The sequence below is a fragment of the Hypomesus nipponensis genome, chromosome 7 (assembly GCF_054491055.1).
Source record: "Hypomesus nipponensis isolate SF chromosome 7, ASM5449105v1, whole genome shotgun sequence".
NCBI classification, from domain to species: Eukaryota; Metazoa; Chordata; class Actinopteri; order Osmeriformes; family Osmeridae; genus Hypomesus; species Hypomesus nipponensis.
Genome location: NC_140367.1, coordinates 2,557,501 through 2,580,000, shown reverse-complemented (window position 1 = coordinate 2,580,000; position 22,500 = coordinate 2,557,501). Strand labels below are relative to the sequence as shown.

Sequence of the window (22,500 nt, the reverse complement as noted above, 5' to 3'; positions counted from 1 at the left end):
GTTCCCTGATCAGGCAAGATTCTTTTCACCAGTGTCTGTGGATTCCACTGTCTCCTCTCCAAGCATCCAGGAGAGAGAGAGAGAGCACCGAGCCAGCAGCAACTATTTATAGACCAGATAGATGGAAGAGAGAAAGGGAGGGAGAGTGAGCTAGGGAGGGAAAGAGATAGAGAGAAAGAAGGAGATAGATAAATAGACAGACAGAGTGAGAGAAGGAGAGAGAGAGAGAGAGAGAGAGAGAGAGAGAGAGAGAGAGAGAGAGAGAGAGAGAGAGAGAGAGGGTGAGAGTCTCTTGGCTAAACGTTCAACGTGTACATGTGTGAAATAAATACTGTATGACGCCAGTGAGGGCACGTGTGTGTGTGTGTGGTAGGATGACGTGTGTCATGTGACTGAGAGACATGTGAGAGAGGGGACCAATGAGATTAATGCTGTGATGAGATGTGTAATAACTGGCTTGCACACCTTTGAAATGCCCATCTTAGTAGTAGCTTAGCGTCCCTAGCAGTGTGTGAAGACTGTCAACATTGTAAACAACATTGTACATCAACCAGATTTACTCACTGTGCGTTCTCTCTCTCTCCGCTCTCCCTCTCTTCCTCTCTCTCTCCACTCTCCTCCTTTCTTTCCTCCTCTCACTCCCCTCTCTCGTCCTCCTCTCTCTCCTCTTCTCTCGTCCTCCTCTCTCGTCCTCCTCTCTCTCTTCCCATCCTACATCCTGTTTAGTGTCTGCTCCTCCCCTTCTCTGGTGCAGGGTAGACATACCCTTTAATAAACCTCCACTCTAGTATGGACCCTTATCCAGCTGTCTCATCTCTCCTCCTCCCATCCTCTCCTCCTCCCATCCTCCCCTCCTCCCCTCCTCTCCTCCTCCCATCCTCCCCTCCTCTCCTCCTCCCATCCTCCCATCCTCTCATCCTCTCCTCCTCCCATCCTCCCCTCCTCTCCTCCTCCCATCCTCTCATCCTCTCCTCCTCCCATACTCCCCTCCTCTCCTCCTCCCCTCCTCTCCTCCTCCCCTCCTCTCCTCCTCCCATCCTCTCCTCCTCCACTCCTCCCTTTCTCCTGTCGTAATTAAACGAGTCTGGAGTTCCAACCGCGGCCAACCCTTTGGGGTGTTAATGAGCAGGAGACATACAGACTTGGCCCATGCCTTGTCCTCGGAAGCATTCAACTTCTCGTCCTCCATGGATTTTCCATGCTTCTCTCTATCTGTGTCAGACTAGTCTGCAATCATGGCATGGTTCATTATGCTTGAATCAATAGCAGACTAATGTCATTAGGAAAATGGGTTAAGGCACGAGGAATGAGTTCAAAACTAGTGGCTTTGGCTGTGTTCGAGTTATGTGCGCTCTGTGTGTGTGTGTGTGTGAGTGTGTGCGTGTGTGTGTGTGTGCGTGTGTATGCAGACGGCCAATCACCCAGAACTTGAACATGAGAAGAACAACAAACACAGGCAGGAAGTGATGAACAAAGACTGCTGGTACGAGGCAGCGCTGTGTGTGCAAAACAGCCCCTGTCCAAACAGGCACAGCCATCGCGGCCAATCAGAGGCCTGCTATCCCCCAGGCGTTACCACGGGCGCTGACGTTCCCCAAGCCCTGTGCACACCATGCTGCCATTAATCTAAAGCTCTTTGGATCTCGGTATCTATCAAAAGTGCGGGAGGTGAGGAGGGGAAGTTGGGGATATGTGGGTTCTGTCCAGGGTCGGACTGGCCGTAGGGAGATTTCTCAAACGGCCGGTCAAATGGTACACGGCCGAGGGCTGGTCTGCTTTTAAAAGTCCCGGGCAGTCGAAGCCCAGACCTAGTTCTGTCCATTTACAGTGCCTTGCGAAAGTATTGGCCCCCCTTGAACTTTTTGACCTTTTACCACATTTTAGGCTTCAAACATAAAGATATAAAACTTTTTATTTTATTTTATTTTTTATCAACAACAAGTGGGACACAATCATGAAGTGGAACGAAATTTATTGGATATTTCAAACTTTTTTAACAAATCAAAAACTGAAAAATTGGGCGTGCAAAAGTATTTGGCCCCCTTAACTTTCAGTGCAGCAAACACTCTCCAGAAGTTCAGTGAGGATCTCTGAATGATCCAATGTTGACCTAAATGACTAATGATGATAAATAGAACCTCTGTGTAATCAAATCTCCGTATAAATGCACCTGCTGTGTGATAGTCTCAGAGGTCCGTTTAAAGCGCAGAGAGCATCATGAAGAACAAGGAACACACCAGGCAGGTCCAAGATACTGTTGTGGATAATTTTAAAGCCGGCTTTGGATACTAAAAGATTTCCCAAGCTTGAAACATCCCAAGGAGCAATGTGCAAGTGATAATATTGAAATGGAAGTTGTATCAGACCACTGCAAATGTACGAAGACCCGGCCGTCCCTCTAAACCTTTAGCTCATACAAGGAGAAGACTGATCGGAGATGCAGCCAAGAGGCCCATGATCACTCTGGATGAACTGCAGAGATCTACAGCTGAGGTGGGAGACTATATCCATAGGACAACAATCAGTCGTATACTGCACAAATCTGGCCTTTATGGAAGAGTGGCAAGAAGAAAAACATTTCTTAAAGATATCCATAAACTGTCATTTAAAGTTTGCCAAAAGCCACCTGGGTGACACACCAAACATGTGGAAGAAGGTGCTCTGGTCAGATGAATCCAAAATCGAACTTTTTGGCAACAATGCAAAACGTTATGTTTGGCGTTAAAGCAACACAGCTCATCACCCTGAACACACCATCCCCATTGTCAAACATGGTGGTGGCAGCATCATGGTTTGGGCCTGCTTTTCTTCAGCAGGGACAGGGAAGATGGTTAAAATTGATGGGAAGATGGATGGAGCCAAATACAGGACCATTCTGGAAGAAAACCTGATCGAGTCTGCAAAAGACCTGAGACTGGGACGGAGATTTGTCTTCCAACAAGACAATGATCCAAAACATAAAAAAAAAAGCAAAATCTACCATGGAAAGGTTCACAAATAAACATATCCAGGTGTTAGAATGGCCAAGTCAATGTCCAGACCTGAATCCAATCAAGAATCTGTGGAAAGAACTGTAAACTGCTGTTCACAAATGCTCTCCATCCAACCTCACTGAGCTTGAGCTGTTTTGCAAGGAGGAATGGGCAAACATTTCTGTCTCTCGATGTGCACAACAGATAGAGACATACCCCAAGCGACTTACAGCTGTAATCGCAGCAAAAGGTGTCGCTACAAAGTATTAAGTTAAGGGGGCCAAATACTTTTGCACACCCAATTTTTCAGTTTTTGATTTGTTAAAAAAGTTTGAAATATCCAATAAATTTCGTTCCACTTCATGATTGAGTCCCACTTGATGTAGATTTTTTTTATATCTTTATGTTTGAAGCCTGAAATGTGGCAAAAGGTCAAAAAGTTCAAGGGGGGCCAATACTTTCGCAAGGCACTGTACCCTCTCTTGTTCCAGCAATACTCCATTTATCCCTCCCTCCCTCCCTCCAGGTGGAAGCAGGATAGACGTGGGCATCAGCGGAGCGGGGGACACGTCACCTCCTCATCATGTCAGACAGGCCGATCGATCCATCACGCTGCGGGCCGCCAGGTTTATTTACTGCCGTTAACGCACTCGGCAAATGGCGGCGTGCAGGTGCAATATTGTTTTCATTTGATGCACACTCAGAGGTCGAGCTGGGGAACCATCCATTGTTCTGTCAGGGATGTCAGACTTTGACAAACGACTTTGACGCAACCCGTTATTTCATAGTTATCTCTCTGTTGGAGCCGAAGTTCCCCCCTAAGGATGTGGCGTTTAATAACGGCGGCAATCTTTTTTTAATCTCATCAAGTTTAATAACTTTATCTTGTGATGGCCAGGGAGGACCTGAGGATAGCTGAGGGACAGTTAGCCTCCGTCGCTAAGCTAGGGAAGTTTATTTAGTAGTGGAACACCGATTCAGAAGCAATCAGGCATAGATAAGGAAGTTGTTTGTTTGATAGCGGATGGTTCGGCTCGGCTTACACAGTTTGACTTGTCTTACAAATGCAAACCTTCCCCATTTTCAACTAAAATACCAACCTTAGCCTTTGTAGGGACATGCTAACGGTAGCTTCTGAGAGAACCTGCTAACTTCAGCTGTCCTCTGTTGCTGTAGCCTAGCCAAGACCTCTGTAGAAGCCTTGCCAGTCCCTGGCCAAGCCCTAGGGGGACCCAGATGGAAAATGCAATTATGTCTGCCGTGAACCCGGGCCACTCTGTGTTGCTAACTGGATTAGCATTCTGTCTGGGATGTGGGCTCCTAGCAGCATACAAACATATCACAACTCATTGTGTCCATGCTGCGGCATGCCTCGGGCCCACACCATGGTAAATAAGCTGTAGCATAGACAGCATGGTGTACACTCCTGCAACACAATACACACACACACACACACAGGAATACACTCATGAACACACTCACACACACACACACCACACGTGGCCTGCTTTCTCTGGGCAGCAGGAGTGAGCCTCTCGGAGACGTAATTTAACGGTTCTGCATGCCGATTTGTGTCGTGCAGAGGGTGAGAAATGTGGATTGTAGTGTGTGTGTGTGTGTGTGTGTATATAAAAGTGACTGTGAGAATGTTTGTGTCTGTGTATGTAAGAGTGACTGTGAGCACATGTGTGTGTCTGGACGCAGCGGAGAGCAGGAGGCGGATAGAAGGCTCTAGAACAACATCAAGAAGAACCTGTTTCCATCAACCTCCTCTGCTCCACTTTGTTGACATTTATCACAAGTATGTCAAGCGTTCCGTCAGCTCGTCTACTCTGTTCCCCACCGCTGTGACACAACACCCTGCAGCTAAGTAGGACACAGTCATAACCACATAAAACCTCCTCGCAGACTCCCAGCATGCACTGGGAGACCGCGCTGAGGGACCGATCGTCCAGTGATTGTTGTTAAACTCTGAGGCTATAATTGAAATTAAAGGTCGTCGTTATTAAATATTTTTGATGAGATGCGAGATGCGGTTCCCTTCGCTAGTCCCAGGTGCTTTTTCCATTTCCCCTCGAGGGGCCAAAGAGAAATGAAAGCGTTTGACTTTGAGCTATTTCTCTGTTACGGTACACATGCTGAATAATTCACACCTACAGAACCTGCCGTTTCCACGCTGGACATCCATTATTGAGAAGTGAAGTGAAGTGCGCCATGGCACTTTCCACAAACCCTTTTTACATGGAGCGCAGCGTACGTTTAGGTCTGAGGGAAAATATCACTTCAACTCAAGAAGGCTTCACGAAACCACTTCTAAAACTAATCAATCAAGTTAACGACCGACTGAAACCTTACCGACAGAGTACCAACTCTAACACCAGGCCACACAGTGAACTAAAACATTTTAACTACTTGTGTTAGCCCTTGTTATTAAAATATGCACTGGTGTAACTATTTGGCCGCGGCTTGTGTTCAGTCAGTAACATCTCAACACATCGCAGGAACCTCAGGGAGCCTCTCTCTCTCTCTGTCTCTCTCTCTCTCTGTCTCTCTCTCTGTCTCTCTCTGTCTCTCTCTCTCTCTCTCTCTCTCTCTCTCTCTCTCTCTCTCTGTGTCTCTCTCTGTCTCTCTCTCTCTCTCTCTGTCTCTCTCTCTCTCTCTCTCTCTGTCTCTCTTTCCCTCCTTCACTCTCTCTCTCTCCCTCTCTCACTTTCTCTCTCTCTCTTTACCTCTCACTCCCTCTCTCTTTATCTCTCAACCCCTCTCTTTCTCTCTCTCTCTTTCCTTCTCTCTCTCAAGCTCAGTGTCTACAGGGATGCCAGCCGTCTGTTACACACACACACATCTGCTTCTTCTCTGAGGATTAATGGATGAGTCACTGTCTCTCTCCCTCATTCCCTCCATCTTGCTCTGCACTCTTAGAGACCAGGTGATAAGGAGGAAGATGACTTGCAGCTCGGAAACCACAACAGCTGTACTGAGGAGCACGAGTATCAGAAAGAGAGACAGATATAGGGACAGAAGAGAGAGAGAGAGAGAAATACAGAATAGAGAGAATAGAGAGAGAGAGAGAAAATAGAGAGAGAGAGAGAGAGAGAGAGAGAGAGAAGAGAGAGAATGGAGAGAGAAGAGAGAGAGAAAAAATAGAGAGAAGAGAGAGAGAGAGAGGGAGAGAAGAGAGAATATATAGAGAGAGAGAATAGAGAGAGAGAAGAGAGAGAGAATATATATAGAGAGAGACAGAGAGAGAGGAAAGAGAGAAAAGAGAGAATGTGTGTGTTCATACTTTTTGGGAGCTCCTCTATGTGTTTATTGATAACCTGACAGAGCTATAACCAGGCTGGGCGCCCTCTCTCCATCTCTCCTCTCTAGGCTCAGTGACAGACTCCTGGCATCTTCCACTGCTCCATGACCTTGACCCCCCACCCCCTGGTCCTTGTCCCAGGGCCGGCAGCACCAATCCAGGCCTAATGAGGGGGAGAGCTGGGCGCTGCATGGCTGGCTGGGGGTCTGGTCTGAACACGAACAGCAGGGACACTGAGCTCTATCGACCAACATTGTACTCATCTCCTGCCGGCTCCACGTGTTTTGTTGTTTTTTCTACTCTTCTTCCTCTCTTTCTCTCTCTCTATCGCTTTTCCTCTGTGTGTCGGTCCCAGGCCCTCCAACAGCAGGGTGTCCCTCCTCTATCGACCCACTCAGACTGTTTTTCTCCTTCTCTCTCCCACCAGGGAAGGGGGGATTGTGTGCATGTGTGTGTGTGTGTGTACGATAGAGAGAAAGCTGTTATTCCAAACCACCAGGATGCTTCAGTGGTATTGTATTTCCCAGCCTCCAGTCTTGCGTGTACAAATGACCACAACACACACACAGAAGCTTGATGACCTTTGACCTTGCGGTGCATTCAACCAAAACATCCAGGGGTCAAACCTACTGCAGCATAATCTCCCACCAGCTTCGCCAGGGTAACAAAAGTCGCATGCTGTGATCTTCCATAACCAGGACACGCCAGTGAGCCAGAGCCGTCCTCCTGGTTCTCACCAGCAGACGGGAGCGTATGACAGTAGCACAGCCTACGTCCTCTTGGTTCTCTACAGCAGACGGGAGCGTATGACAGAAGCACAGCGTACCTTCTGTTCTCTGTAGCAATCAGCAAAGAATTAAGATTAGAAAATCCCTGCCGTTTAAAATCCTCTTACAACGCTCCGAAAATATAGACGAGGAGGAAAGAGATAACAGTACGTGACCTGCTGCCACACACACACACAGAGAGAGAGAGGCAGAGAGAGAGGCAGAGAGAGAGGCAGAGAGAGAGGCAGACAGGGAGGCAGAGAGAGAGAGAGAAGCAGACAGGGAGGCAGAGAGATAGAGAGGCAGACAGAGAGAGAGGCAGACAGGGAGGCAGACAGGGAGAGAGGCAGACAGGGAGGCAGAGAGACAGAGAGGCAGAGAGGGAGGCAGAGAGAGAGAGGCAGAGAGAGAGAAGCAAACAGGGAGGCAGAGAGACAGAGAGGCAGACAGGGAGGCAGACAGTGAGAGAGGCAGACAGGGAGGCAAAGAGAGGCAGACAGATAGAGAGGCAGAGAGAGGCAGACAGATAGAGAGGCAAAGAGAGGCAGACAGACAGTCAGTGTGTGTGAGAGCGTGTTTGAGTGTGTGTGTGTGTGTGTGAATCCCAGTGCAGTAGCCTGCAGGCCTGCTGTGAGTGGTGCCCTCCCCTGCAGCCCCCGGGCATCACCCCAGAACAGCACACAGGCAGCAAGTGTTGTCTGAACCGCAGACCATCCTGGCGGGTGTGTGTTCAACGCCACAATACAATATTCCTGTCTCTCATACAGTAAAGAGCTTGTCTGTATCTTGATACGAGTGTGTGGGTGTGGTGTGTGTGATTTCCAGGAAGGAAGCGTCCAGTCTCATAGAGAAAATTGTGTGTGGAGGAAAAGCGTATGTGTGTATGCGTGTACGAGTGAGAGAGAGAGAGAGAGAGAGAGAGAGAGAGAGAGAGAGAGAGAGAGAGAGAAAGAAAGAGCGAGAGAGAGAGAGAGAGAGAGAGAGAGAGAGAGAGAGAGAGAGAGAGAGAGAGAGAGAGAGAGAGAGAGAGAGAGAGAGAGAGAAAAGCAAGGGCACTAGAGCTAACCACAAAAAAATAGCCTGGAGAATTCCATCATCCTGTCGCTTATCATGCATGAATATTAATGCAGACACCACCGCCACACATCACCACCAGATTGTGTGTGTGTGCGCGAAGGATTAAAGAGAGAGAAACACACACACACACACAAAAACCGTACCAAAATTGTACCATGATCAATAAATCATATCTCATCTCAACCCATAACAAAACATCCTTCTGACAACTGTAAACCCTGCATCACATGACCCGTCACGTGACCCGTCACGTGACCCGTCACGTGACCCGTCACGTGACCCGTCACGTGACCCGTCACGTGACCCGTCACGTGACCCGTCACGTGACCCGTCACGTGACCCGTCACGTGACCCGTCACGTGACCCGTCACGTGACCCGTCACGTGACCCGTCACGTGACCCGTCACGTGACCCGTCACGTGACCCGTCACGTGACCCGTCACGTGATCTTGTGTGTACCCCGGAGGAGTCACAACCAGGGTGAATGTATTAAAACATGTCTTTAATGTTTACCAATGTCTGTAAGAATCTTTCAAATACACTCCTATGTGTGTGTGTGTGTGTGTGTGTGTGTGTGTGTGTGTGTGTGTGTGTGTGCTTTAGTGTATGAGAATATACAGTGTGTGTATAGTTTCTATATTTGTGTATTGTTCCCCTGGAGAGGGTGCAGCAGGCTAAACAGCCCCAGGTTCAGCACAATGGCTTTACAACTAGGCTAATGGGCTAATTACTACAAGCTAATGTGCTACTAGAAAGACTATTAATCATTTCTTGAAAACCAATTTGTGTGTTTTATTTTAGTTGTTGTTGAAGATGACGAGAAGGCCAATATTCTGATATAAGGAATAAACTAGAGTTAGGAATAAACTAGAGTTAGGAATAAGATAGAGTTTTACACAGCACACAGACAGCTTACTGCATTGCCTGATCGACACCTGATCAAGAATATACAGTGCTAGCACACGCAACACCACCTGTACACACACAAGGCGAGACACACACACACACACACAGGACCAAAAACAGACGCACACACACACCAGGAGAGCAGCATGTGAACGGGTCAGTGTTGTGATTGGGAGCAGGGTTGTGCTGGCCCTGTAGAGCTGGGGACCAGAGGGCCAGGGGGCCGGGGAGCTGGGGGGCCAGGGGGGGCTGGGGGGCCAGGGGGGCCAGGGGGGCCAGAGGGCCAGGGGGGCAAGGGGGCTGGGGGGCCAGGGGGGGCTGGGGGGCCAGGGGGGAGAGAGTCCGACAGAGACGACCCCCCCAGACCCCTTAGGGGGTCTGTCTCCCGGGAGACATTATATGTGTGTGTGTGTGTGTGTGTGTGAGCGTGCATACTGCCTGTGAGGGTATGTGTATGATCACACAGAAGACTACAGAAGCAGTCTGTCTCCATCTCTCAATATTCCCCCCCCCCCAAGACTGACTGGCCTCTCTACAAGGCTGTGTGTCCGTTTCATGTGGGATTAACAGAGAGAGCGAGAGAGCGAGAGAGAGAGGGACATAGAGGTAGAGAGAGATTCTAGCCCTTCATCTCCTTCTCTCTGTGGTGACAGAGAGCTGGGGAGACTGTGGGAGAGCATGTTTAAAGGGCACCTTGCACCTCGAACCCTCCGCTTGTCATGTTCAGAGTGGATAGCTATCAGAGTCATAGGGGTCCTTCACCCACCCACACACGCACACACACATCCACACACACACGGTCTCTAGGTGAGTGAGCGAGACACACTTGGACTCAAACGATAATCGGTCATCACACTAACCTGTGATTGCACAAGTGTGTGAGTGTGTGTAAGTGTGTGTGTGTGTGTTTGAGTGTGTGTGTGTTTGAGTGTGTGTGAGTGTGTGTGTGAGTGTGTCCGGGCAGACGCAGGTCTACACAGCGTAGTGCTGGTCTCTGACCTTGCGTGACTGTGTGCACAGTGGGGGGGTGCAGTTGCACATCCAGCGCCACCCCCCCCCTGGCCTCACTCAGGGAGCCAGCCCTGCTATCAGCACAGCCTCACTCAGGGAGCCAGCCCTACTAACAGCACAGCCTCACTCAGGGAGCCAGCCCTACTACCACCACAGCCTCACTCAGGGAGCCAGCCCTACTACCACCACAGCCTCACTCAGGGAGTCAGCCCTGCTATCAGCACCCACCACAGCCTCACTCAGGGAGCCAGCCCTACTACCACCACAGCCTCACTCAGGGAGCCAGCCCTGCAACCACCACAGCCTCACTCAGGGAGCCAGCCCTACTACCACCACAGCCTCACTCAGGGAGTCAGCCCTACTACCACCACAGCCTCACTCAGGGAGCCAGCCCTACTACCACCACAGCCTCACTCAGGGAGTCAGCCCTGCTATCAGCACCCAGCACAGCCTCACTCAGGAACCTTCTAGATTGCCATGATTTGTTTGACACAAACACCACAGATGAGCGAGATGGGAGTGTGTTTTACTGGGCAGAGAGCCAGAACCAAACTAATATATCAGTTGAGGGTGTTTGTGTGGCTGTGAATGTGTGTGTGTGTGAGAGAGAGTTGGGTGGGAAGAGTGTTTGTGAGCAGGTGTGTGTCTGTCTGTGTGCAGGTGTGTGTGTCTGTGGATACAGGTGTGTGTGTGATTGTTCATCCTGTGTTTTGTCTTATTTATGGGGGTCTGATGGAATCCATGCTGGTGGATGTTCCCTTGCTGTGTCTATTTCATAGAGTGGTTCAATTTCACTCCACATTCCAGCTATAAAAGGTTCTCGGTGTGTGTGTGCGTCTAACGGACTGACAGCCATCTCAGCTCATCCTCTACTCTCAACAAACATTTTGCTACATTTCTAAACCCTCACACCTCCCCTTCACTCCCCCCTAGCACAACACAGCAATCGCAGAGTAATCCAGCCCACATCTCAACGGCATGTTTATCTTCCACTGAAGGGTCGAGACCGAGTGGATGATGACACAGGATGGGGAGAAGGGGGGTGGGAGGTGGGAGGAAAGGCATGTTGTGTCTTACCTGCGTCTCTGACATCACATACAGGAAGTTGATGTCGGCTGAGAAGGCCATGTCTCGCAGGATTGGTCCCTTCTCTACCGCCTGGATTGTCTCGTACTGCAATGCACCATGGGCAGGCCCGTCCACGCGAATCTGAGGGCAGGAGAGAGGGGGAGAGAAGGGTTAGGAGGGTAGGTGGATTTACTTGGCAGGGGGCAAATGAGTACTGTGATGTGAGTGAGTGAGTGTGTGTGCTCAACAGAAAGCCATAATGGCCCCACACAGATTAGATAACATCTAGGCAACACGCACATAAACACACTCACACAGACACACACATACACACACGCGCACACGCACACACACACACACACACAGCGATGGGAACGTTCCAGCACCTTCCTAAAGTAGTCCCCTGACTGTCATAAACCCCCCAAACACTGTGTTCTCACGCCTCCCCTCCGTCTCTCAGCTCCTGCTCCTAGCAGGTAGGGGGGGAAACACACACACACACACACACAGATATCCAACCATCCGCACACACACACACACACAATAAAGCTGGCTTGTGAGAGCCTACGTGAAGACTGTTGACAGATTTTTCTCCTTCAGCTGCAGTTTACAGTTGAAAGTTCACCTATGAAAGAGCACATTAGCAGCTCCTAGGCAGATGTTGCAGCAGTCAAATCAAGCCCCATCCGTAATAAAACCCAGCTATAATACTGAAACATGATCTGGTATAATCACCGGGGCATCAACAGTGCTGTTTGACTGTTCCTCTGCCGGGCTGAATCAGCCTCAGATGGGTTGTCAGTGTATGAAACACGGTTGGAAGTGTGTGTGTCCCGGGACCTTGTCTGAGATAAATGTTTGTGACGAGCGTTTCTTCCACTGGAGACAGGGGGACTGGAGACAGGGGACAGGGGGACTGGAGACAGGGGACAGGGGGACTGGAGACAGGAGACAGGGGACAGGGGGACTGGAGACAGGGGACAGGGGGACTGGAGACAGGAGACAGGGGACAGGGGGACAGGAGACAGGGGACAGGGGGACTGGAGACAGGGGACAGGGGGACTGGAGACAGGGGGACTGGAGACAGGGGACAGGGGGACTGGAGACAGGGGACAGGGGCTGGAGACAGGAGACAGGAGACAGGCCTGCGTCTGCTTGTGGCCCTGATCAGCTGCTGTTCCCGGCTCACTAAATGGCCTTTATAGTGATCCTGCTTCCCTCACCGCAGCTGCAATGCTTCCGAGGAGTCTCTCTCTCTCTACCTCTCTCTACCTCTCTCTACCTCTCCCTCCCTCCCTCCCTCCCTCCCTCCCTCCCTCCCTCCCTCCCTCCCTCCCTCCCTCCCTCCCTCCCTCCCTCCCTCCCTCCCTCCCTCCCTCCCTCCCTCCCTCCCTCCCTCCCTCCCTCCCTCCCTCCCTCCCTCCCTCCCTCCCTCCCTCCCTCCCTCCCTCCCTCCCTCCCTCCCTCCCTCCCTCGTGATGTGAGCACCAGAGCTGGTGAACACCATCAAAGCCTCCTCTTCAACACAACACACACTTTCACTGGGACACGCTGAGCACACAGGGGCCAGCAGGCTGACAGAACACAACAGAGGGAGAATGGAGAGAAAAAGAAAGAGAGCGCGACACAGAGAGAGAGACGGAGGGAGGGGAAGGGAGGGGGGGAGCATTATGAAAAGAAAAGCTAAATTCCACACGAGCCAGACCCCAGATCCAGCAGGTGGGTTATCTAATCACCCCTGATTGGGTGAGCTGGTTTGGGTGGTGATGACCAGTGTCGAGGCCTCCCTTCTCCCCTGTGTGTCATCCTCTGTGGTGTGAGCTATTGCCGGGCGGACAGCAGGGCCAGACAGCCAATCACAGGGAGGGAGAGAGGAGAAGAGAGGAGAAGAGCGGAGAGGAGAGGAGAAGAGGGAGAGGAGAGGGGTGAGGAGGGAGAGGAGAGGGGTGAGGAGGGAGAGGGGCAGAGCAGAGAGAAGAGAGGAGAGGAGGGAGGGAGGGGGGAAGGAGGGAGAAGGGAGGAGAGCAGAGCAGAGAGAGGAGAGGTGAGAGTACAGCGGTGTCCCATCCCAGCCAGGACCTGCAGAGGGACAGCGGATCACTAGCAGACACCTGGAGACTCCCACTGGAGGAGAGCAGGGTGGACACCTCACTGGAGGAGAGCAGGGTGGACACCTCACTGGAGGAGAGCAGGGTGGACACCTCACTGGAGGAGAGCAGGGTGGACACCTCACTGGAGGAGAGCAGGGTGGACACCTCACTGGAGGAGAGCAGGGTGGACACCTCACTGGAGGAGAGCAGGGTGGACACCTCACTGGAGGAGAGCAGGGTGGACACCTCACTGGAGGAGAGCAGGGTGGACACCTCACTGGAGGAGAGCAGGGTGGACACCTCACTGGAGGAGAGCAGGGTGGACACCTCACTGGAGGAGAGCAGGGTGGACACCTCACTGGAGGAGAGCAGGGTGGACACCTCACTGGAGGAGAGCAGGGTGGACACCTCACTGGAGGAGAGCAGGGTGGACCCCTCACTGGAGGAGAGCAGGGTGGACACCTCACTGGAGGAGAGCAGGGTGGACACCTCACTGGAGGAGAGCAGGGTGGACACCTCACTGGAGGAGAGCAGGGTGGACACCTCACTGGAGGAGAGCAGGGTGGACACCTCACTGGAGGAGAGCAGGGTGGACACCTCACTGGAGGAGAGCAGGGTGGACACCTCACTGGAGGAGAGCAGGGTGGACACCTCACTGGAGGAGAGCAGGGTGGACACCTCACTGGAGGAGAGCAGGGTGGACACCTCACTGGAGGAGAGCAGGGTGGACACCTCACTGGAGGAGAGCAGGGTGGACACCTCACTGGAGGAGAGCAGGGTGGGCGCTACCCCACCTCCCCGTCACCCTGGAAACCTCAGTCCTCAGGTCTTACCTTGAGCTCAGAGTGGAGCACCTCCATGACGCCCGTCGGTACTATAAATAAAGCTGAACCCACTCATGGGAAAGTATGACCTGTCCTTCACAGAGGGGTAACAAGCATGACGCCTGCTTCTGAGGGAGCGTTTAATAGTGGGATTATCAGCAACATAGATCATTAATATCTTTTAGCGTTCTCAGCAGCCAAGCTGAATCATTAAGTCTGACAGACCACAGCAGACAGTTTTATCTGTTTCCTATTCAGCATTAATAAAGTGGATTATGTGCTCTCAATCCTAAATGGATTACAATGCTAATCTCCGGTATCACATTATGAAAGTAGAATAGAGATTCACAGACAGTCAGTCTTAATACCTCACTAAATCTTGATTGCTTGGAGAGAATGGGGATGCATGTAGCTCCCAAACACACACACACACACACACACACACTGACACACACACACGGCTGTCTGTCAGTGGCCATTCACATGGTAATCAGTGATGACTCAGGAGAGGATTCTGGCACTCAGACCTCTCACTGCCCACAGACATGTCACCCTGGATGGTGGAACACACACTGAGGCTTGTGTGTGTGTGCGTGTGAGGGTGTGTCTGTGTGTGTGCGCGTGTGTGTGTGTGTGTGCTCTTTCTCAACTTACTACCAGACTACAGATAGAGAGACAGAACTTCTCACCTGCACCCCAGCAACTCTGCAACACAGCCACAAATCACATCCACCTAGTGGCCAGAAACGGAATCACACCCACTCCCACACTGCTAAGAAGGAGGTGCTGGGCCAAACGCTTTATAGCTTTTCTAAAATGAGAACTGCAAGGATCTCGAAAAACACTGTCTGTTGATTCAAGTAATGACTCAGCCTCTCCCTGTCCTCCTCACATCCCCACAAACCCGATAAAGGAGAAAGAAGTCAAGGTTATTAGAGAGACAAAGCAGCCTTCTAACCTTAAACAACACTCAGAACTCATGTTATCCTGAGGTCGGTTTTCATGCTTCTGTACTACCACTGCTATACTAAGCTGTGCTGTTGTGTTGTTTCTACAAAGCGATTCTGTTCTGCTCCAACAAGGAGAGCCAGAGTCGCTATGTAGCATCGCTCAGTATAGCGCCGACAGCTAGCAGATGGTGTGAGAGACAGCGGGGGGTCATTCCGGTGAAGAACCCCAGGATCTCTCCAGTTCCTCACAAACTGACCCGGTCAAACATGGAGAACACATGATTCCTCTCTGGTTCTGTGAGGCAGCCATTTTGACCGAATAACGTAGACTTGAACCTTGAGTAAAACAACCCAACTTGTCCTGATTAAAACGCACTTCAACAGCCTCCCCCCCCCCACACACACACACACAAAAGTAACAAGTGACATTTCCAAATGTAATCAGTAACTTAATTACTGGACTACTGCGTCGCACCACTGAGGTAAATATAAAATTAAAACCGATTTTACTTAAGAGCTGATTAAAACGTAGGAAGACACTTTTAATCGTTTCCATGAATGTCAGGGTCTGGTAAACACATTCCAGATGAAGCTGTAGATCCCTGGTCTCTCAGCGACACCTGCCCTTTCAGACGCGTCTCCCCCCTCCTCCTGCAGAGCATCCATTGATTGTGGGTAATCAGTGAGGGACCGGGCACCCTCCAAAGAGAGGGGCTCTCTGCCTCGGGCACGGCCAGGGACGGCCGTCTGCTGGCTTAAGGAGAGAGGGAAGAGAGAGAGAGAGACAGCGAGGGAGGGAGAGAGTAAGAGAGGGAGAGAGTGAAAGGGAGGGAGAGATAGTAGGAGAGGAGAGATAAGAGAGTGAGAGAAGAGAAAGTGAGAGCGAAGCAGAGTTTGAGAGAGAGAGAGAGAGAGAGAGAGAGAGAGAGAGAGAGAGAGAGAGAGAGAGAGAGAGAGAGAGAGAGAGAGAGAGAGAGAAAGTAAGAGAAAGTGAGAGAGAGAGATAACAGAGTCAGAGGAGAGAGACAAAGACAGCGAAGGAGAGTTTGAAAGAGAGAGAGGAGAGAGAGAAAGGCTATTCCTCCAGTGTAGTCAGGGGGAGGATATTGAGCTTGGGGTTGACAGGAACAGAAGGAACTCAGAGATAAGCACGATTCAGCCTCACAGCAGAGCCTCCTCAACACAAAACAATGCAACACATTCCTGTGCCCTTGAGAACGGATGAGGGGGAATCTGGAGCGTCTGAAGATCTGGATGGAGATGCCGACCAGGCCTCGACACAACCCTGCTTTCAGCCCAGACCCAAACAGTGCTGCTCCCATGCCAGAGGAACACACACTCCCCGTAACAACTCCCTCCTACTACTGGATCTACACATGCTGTAGCAGGCATGGCTTTTAGAACAGGCCGGAGCAGTGTGTGTGTGTGTGCCAGGGAGAATGGCACAGAGACACAGAGATGCCAAACACACAGTGTCGAAGGGCTGTTAGCATGGCACGCAACCACCATCTCACCTGCTAGCAGGGGAAGCTGGCCACAGACAAAGTGTCAAAGCAGTGCATTGTGGGACACGCCACCAGCATGAACTGACTGGGTTGGATGGAAGCATCATCCAAAGTTCTGCTGTTACATGCTGGGAACGAGTATTTAGCCCATTTGGGCTACTGGCCACGTTCCAGAGTTCCGGGGAAAAGCTAATTGCTAATGTCTCCTGGTGCTCGTACTTAACCATCACAACAGATACACTCTGTGTTTGGATAGTGGGGGCCCCAGGGGGTCAAGGGCCCCCGGGAAGCCCCCCCACCCCCTCCCGCAGAGCCGGCGGCCCCTGATATTGATCGGTGACATTGGAGAGCGGTGACAACACCGCGGCCGTGTGCCAGAACTACAGTCACCCGATACGCTCCCTCTCCCTAAGGTCACACCCTCTGTCTCTCGGCCAACCTTTCAGCCACACTGACTACTGCTGTAGGGGCTCAGAAGGACAGAGAGAGAGAGAGACACACACAAAGAGAGAGAGACAAAGAGAGAGAGAGGGGAAGAGAGAGAGACAGAGAGAGAGAGAGAGAGAGAGAGAGACAGACAGACAGACAGACAGACCGACCGAGAAGGAGTATTCAACATGAAACCAAGGTATATAAAGAATCCGAAGAACATGTTTCGACACAGTTCGAATGAAGTCAAAGCTGGTCTGACTGTACGATACGTCTGCTCCTTGTCTGCCTGCAGCAGAGTCCAAGAGAGACAGCAGAGGAGAGGAAACAGCCTGCTCTGACACAAACACTTCTCTTCAGCCAGCAGAGGAGCGTCCATGTCAGGCTTCGGAGTGAGGGAGGGGAGCCTGGGTAGAGCTGCTGGGGACTGGAATCTGAGGTATTACAGAAGATAAAGCACAATGGGGCAGGGCGGAAAAATGGGATTAGCCTGGGGGGCGGGGGGGGTTTAATCTGAGGTACCCCAATCTGGTGGTTGCACCACACCTGTGAGGGCGGCCATGTCTGGAGGGGGGGGGGGGGGGTGGTACGACGAGCACAGACTGTTCAAATCAATTCAAGTTCAGATCAATACATCTTTATTGTCTCCAAAGGGCAATTTCTTTACCCCAGTAAGCCTTTACAAGACAAACAATAGACTATTGTCTTATTTAGGCCTACTATAACAAAGTGCACGTGTAAGATCGCATCTTAAAAGTCCTAATGAAGGCTACTGGTTACTGGAGTCTTGGGAGTACAGTGGGTTATCCAGTCTCCTGCAGAGTGGAACAGATCTTGATTGTGATTCAATATTCTGTTACCCTGTCTTCTTTAAAGTCATTTATTAAACCTCTCTGCTACACAGCTGGATTTTAATCAACTGCTTCCTCAGCAGCTGCCATGGTAACAGTTATTTCCTGTCTGTGCTTTCTGGGAGAGGGGGGGGGGTCTACAGGGGTGTCAACATTGTGAACCTTCTGACTGATAAGTGGACATCCATGAGGAGAGAAGGGGAGAGGAAGGAAGGAGGAGGTGAGGAGGGAAGAGGAGAGGAAGGAAGAGGAAGGAAGATGAGAGGAAGGGAGGAGAGAAGGAGAGGGAGGAAGGAAGAGGAAGGAAGAGAAGAGGAAGGAGGAGAGGAGGAGAGGGAGGAAGGAAGAGGAGAGGAAGGGAGGAGAGAAAGGAAGGAAGGAAGGAAGGAAGGAAGAGGAAGGGGGGAGAGGAAGGAAGGAAAAGAGCAAGGGAGGAGGGGAAGGAATGAAGATGAGAGGAAGGGAGGACAGGAAGAGGAGAGGAAGGGAGGAAGAGGAGAGGAAGGGAGGACAGGAAGGGAGGAGGATCACGTCCACCACTCCCGGAGATTCTGGGGGGAAAGGACCACCTGACAGAAAACCTACTGAAACCTGACTGGCTCTGGAGGCCTTGAGACCAGGGGATCTGAGTGGGCACAGCAGTGGGCATGTCCATCACCTGCCCTCCCTCCCTCCCTCCGTGTGTGTGTGTGTCACACCTCCTGGCTGACAGGGTTTCAGACTGTGTGAGTCACGAGGGGACCCTTAGCTCTGACTGACCGCCCTGGCATTTGAGGTGTGATCACTGTTAGCAGCGCTTCAACACAGCCTGGGATTATCTCCCCTTATCCCCCCAGCCAAGAGGAGGAAGGGAGAAAGAGAGAGAGAGAGAGAGAGAGAGAGAGAGAGAGAGAGAGAGGGACAGTTGTCTGGGGGGCTCCTACCTCCTCCGTCTAGGCATCTCTCCCCCTCCTCCTCCCTCCTCCTCCCCCTCCTCCCTCCTCCCCCTGGCTGCTGAGGCAGTGAGTGGCAGTCCTCCCTCCTCCCTCCTCCCTCCTCCTCCCCCTCCCCCCCCTGGCTGCTGAGGCAGTGAGTGGCAGGCCTCCCTCCTATCTCCCTCCCAGTGGACGCACTGCCTCTAGGACCAGGCAGGGGGGCCGGGCACTGACCTTTTGTCAATCTCTCTATCCCTCCTCTCCACGCTCTCTCCCTACCTCTCATTTATTCGTGTTTCTCTGCTTGCTTGCTTGCTCTCTCTCTCTCTCTCTGTCTCTCTCTCTGTCTCTCTCTCTCTCTCTCTGTCTCTCTCTCTCTCTCTCTCTCTCTCTCTCTCTCTGTCTCTCTCTCTGTCTCAATCACAGGAGTTTTGTGACGTAGCTGGAGGGTCTGGCTGGTCTAATCTCCAGTACATGCTGACCTTGTGGCCCCACGCCACTTTCTCCTTCTCTCCTTCTCTCTCTCCCTCTCTCTCCTTCTATCTCGCTCTCTGTCTCGTAGCACTATCACAGTCTGCAGGCGAGTCTGAACTCCATTTCTTTACTCCCCAGGCTTACATTCTCTATCCTACCCACTTCTGCCACGTCCTCTCTCTCGCTCTCTCTTTATGTCTCTCTCTCTCTCCCTGGGTGGGTAGGTCAAGATACACCCAGCTAGCAGCACTCACTGTGAGAGGACGCAACATGTCCTCCATAAGCACCTTCTGGAACACACCCGGGGCTGAACAGCTTGTTTTCCCTCTCTCTCTCTCTCTCTCTCTCTCTCTCTCTCTCTCTCTCTCTCTCTGTCTCTCTCTCTCTCTCTCTCTCTCTCTCTCTCTCTCTCTCTCCGTCTCTCTCTCTCCGTCTCTCTCTCTCCGTCTCTCTCTCTGTCTCTCTCACTCTCCGTCTCTCTATGTCTCTCTCTCTCTCTCTGTCTCTCTCCATCTCTCGCTCTCTCGTTCTATTTCCTCTTACTTTCCGGAAAAAGCAATCTTGTTCTCCAGGTCGGTGGGACCATCAGCTTCTGCTGCCCTCCGCCTCGCTGGCCCCTCTCTGTCCGTCCATCGGGACCCCCGCCTGGTGGCAGGCTGAGTCTCTGTGTACATGTACAGCTTGAGTCTCTGTGTACATGTACAGCTTGAGTCTCTGTGTACATGTACAGCTTGAGTCTCTGTGTACATGTACAGCTTGAGTCTCTGTGTACATGTACAGCTTGAGTCTCTGTGTACATGTACAGCTTGAGTCTCTGTGTACATGTACAGCTTGAGTCTCTGTGTACATGTACAGCTTGAGTCTCTGTGTACATGTACAGCTTGAGTCTCTGTGTAAATGTACAGCTTGAGTCTCTGTGTACATGTACAGCTTGAGTCTCTGTGTACATGTACAGCTTGAGTCTCTGTGTAAATGTACAGCTTGAGTCTCTGTGTACATGTACAGCTTGAGTCTCTGTGTACATGTACAGCTTGAGTCTCTGTGTACATGTACAGCTTGAGTCTCTGTGTACATGTACAGCTTGAGTCTCTGTGTACATGTACAGCTTGAGTCTCTGTGTACATGTACAGCTTGAGTCTCTGTGTACATGTACAGCTTGAGTCTCTGTGTACATGTACAGCTTGAGTCTCTGTGTACATGTACAGCTTGAGTCTCTGTGTACATGTACAGCTTGAGTCTCTGTGTACATGTACAGCTTGAGTCTCTGTGTACATGTACAGCTTGAGTCTCTGTGTAAATGTACAGCTTGAGTCTCTGTGTACATGTACAGCTTGAGTCTCTGTGTACATGTACAGCTTGAGTCTCTGTGTACATGTACAGCTTGAGTCTCTGTGTACATGTACAGCTTGAGTCTCTGTGTACATGTACAGCTTGAGTCTCTGTGTACATGTACAGCTTGAGTCTCTGTGTACATGTACAGCTTGAGTCTCTGTGTACATGTACAGCTTGAGTCTCTGTGTACATGTACAGCTTGAGTCTCTGTGTACATGTACAGCTTGAGTCTCTGTGTAAATGTACAGCTTGAGTCTCTGTGTACATGTACAGCTTGAGTCTCTGTGTACATGTACAGCTTGAGTCTCTGTGTACATGTACAGCTTGAGTCTCTGTGTACATGTACAGCTTGAGTCTCTGTGTACATGTACAGCTTGAGTCTCTGTGAGGTCAAGAGGTCCTGCAGCCAGCCCCCCCACTGAGCACATGACAGCACACAGCCAACACAGCAGGGAGACATGTACAGCTAAGGCTTACGTGATTAACGACCACTTCACCTGCTCAACGTTCCACTGTATCAGTGCACTGACCACTGAAGACCCGCTAAGGAAGCAATTCTGTGCATTCTATATCTGTACTATGAGTTTTCACCCATGCCATCAGTTTGTCTTGAACCGATTGTTTGATCCAGGCAGTTCGTCTAATAAACAAAAGTCAACTCCTTTCCTTTGTCGTGACTCTTTCCGGCCTGCCGCCTCCAGAATATCCATCATATCCCTGGGGAACGCTCCCTTTCCTCTGCTTCTGCTTCCCATGTTTACGTTCATTGGAAGTGGGTTCTCCTTCTCCTCCATCACCGTGGACGATGTCGCTCACTACGTGCAGCGATCACGCTGGCTATCTCCCTGGCGGTATTTGTCAACAGTCGAATCGAGAAGAGGACGGCATATTCCTCCTTTCTCTGGCTCTGTGGATATCTCTGTGGATCTCTCTCTGCCTCCATCTTTCCCTCCCTCCATCTTTCCCTCCGTCCATCTTTCCCTACCTCCGTCCCTCCGTCCCTCCGTCCCTCCCTCGTTCTAGTACAAGAGTGCAGCAGTGAGAGGTGGAGTAAATCTCTGATGAGACTGGTTCCTGTTGGAGTGAGGCAGACCTATTTCCAGTGCTCTCGCCTGGTGTACAGGAGCCTCTCTTCACAGGCAGGGCGCAGGCCCCTACGTACGCCTGACGGCTAAAGGACCTTGTGGAGGTGACTGCATAATCTGAGTGTGCAGAGTGTCGCATCGCCACCTGCGTCTTTATTATAAAAGCACAATGCAGTAACAGGGCCATACAGAGAGAGGAGGAGCCCTATTATATATTATGTTACCCAGGGTTATTGTGTGAAAGCAAAACACCAAAGGCAATTATGTGTCTCAATGCTGTCCCAAGGGCCCAAGCCAGATCAGGCTATTATCGAACACCAGCGTATCTGTCCCAGTACAGACGCAGCACGCATACACTAACCACAGTACACACTCTGTCACAATGGTAGACTGAGAGAGGGGGGGGAGAGATAACAAAACAGAAAGGGCAAGGGATGTATAGTGAGAGAGAGAGAGAGAGAGAGAGAGAGAGAGAGAGACAGAGAGAGAGAGAGAGAGAGAGAGAGAGAGAGAAAGGGAGAGAGAGAGAGAGAGAGAGAGAGAGAGAGAGAGAGAGAGAGAAAAGGGGAGAGAGAGAGAGAGAGAGAGAGAGAGAGAGAGAGAGAGAGAGAGAGAGAGAGAGAGAGAGAGAAAGGGAGAGAGAGAGAGAGAGAGAGAGAGAAAAGGGGAGAGAGAGAGAGAGAGAGAGAGAGAAGGGGAGAGAGAGAGAGAGAGAGAAAGGGAGAAAGGGAGAAAGGGAGAAAGAGAGAAAAGGGGAGAGAGAAAGGGAGGGAGAGAGAGATAGAGTGGCAGAAAGAAGAGATGAGGAGTTCAGTGTGTTCAACCCGGCACACCTGCCACAGGATGCAGGACATATGGCAGGGTAAGGGGCCGGGGCTTTGATGTGAAGGGGAGGAGGAAGAGGGGGAGGAGGAAGAGGAGGAGGAGGAAAAGGAGGAGGA

General features: G+C 51.1%; 1 protein-coding gene across 1 annotated transcript in view; it reads right to left on the bottom strand.

Annotated features, from left to right (window-relative positions):
* plxna4 (plexin A4) overlaps positions 1-22,500 on the bottom strand; it is a 221,216-nt gene that overhangs the window by 93,075 nt on the left and 105,641 nt on the right. Inside the window, exon 4 of the mRNA XM_084700986.1 lies at positions 11,115-11,246. Coding sequence (XP_084557112.1) covers positions 11,115-11,246 — 132 coding nt within the window. The remainder of the gene's footprint in view (positions 1-11,114; positions 11,247-22,500) is intronic.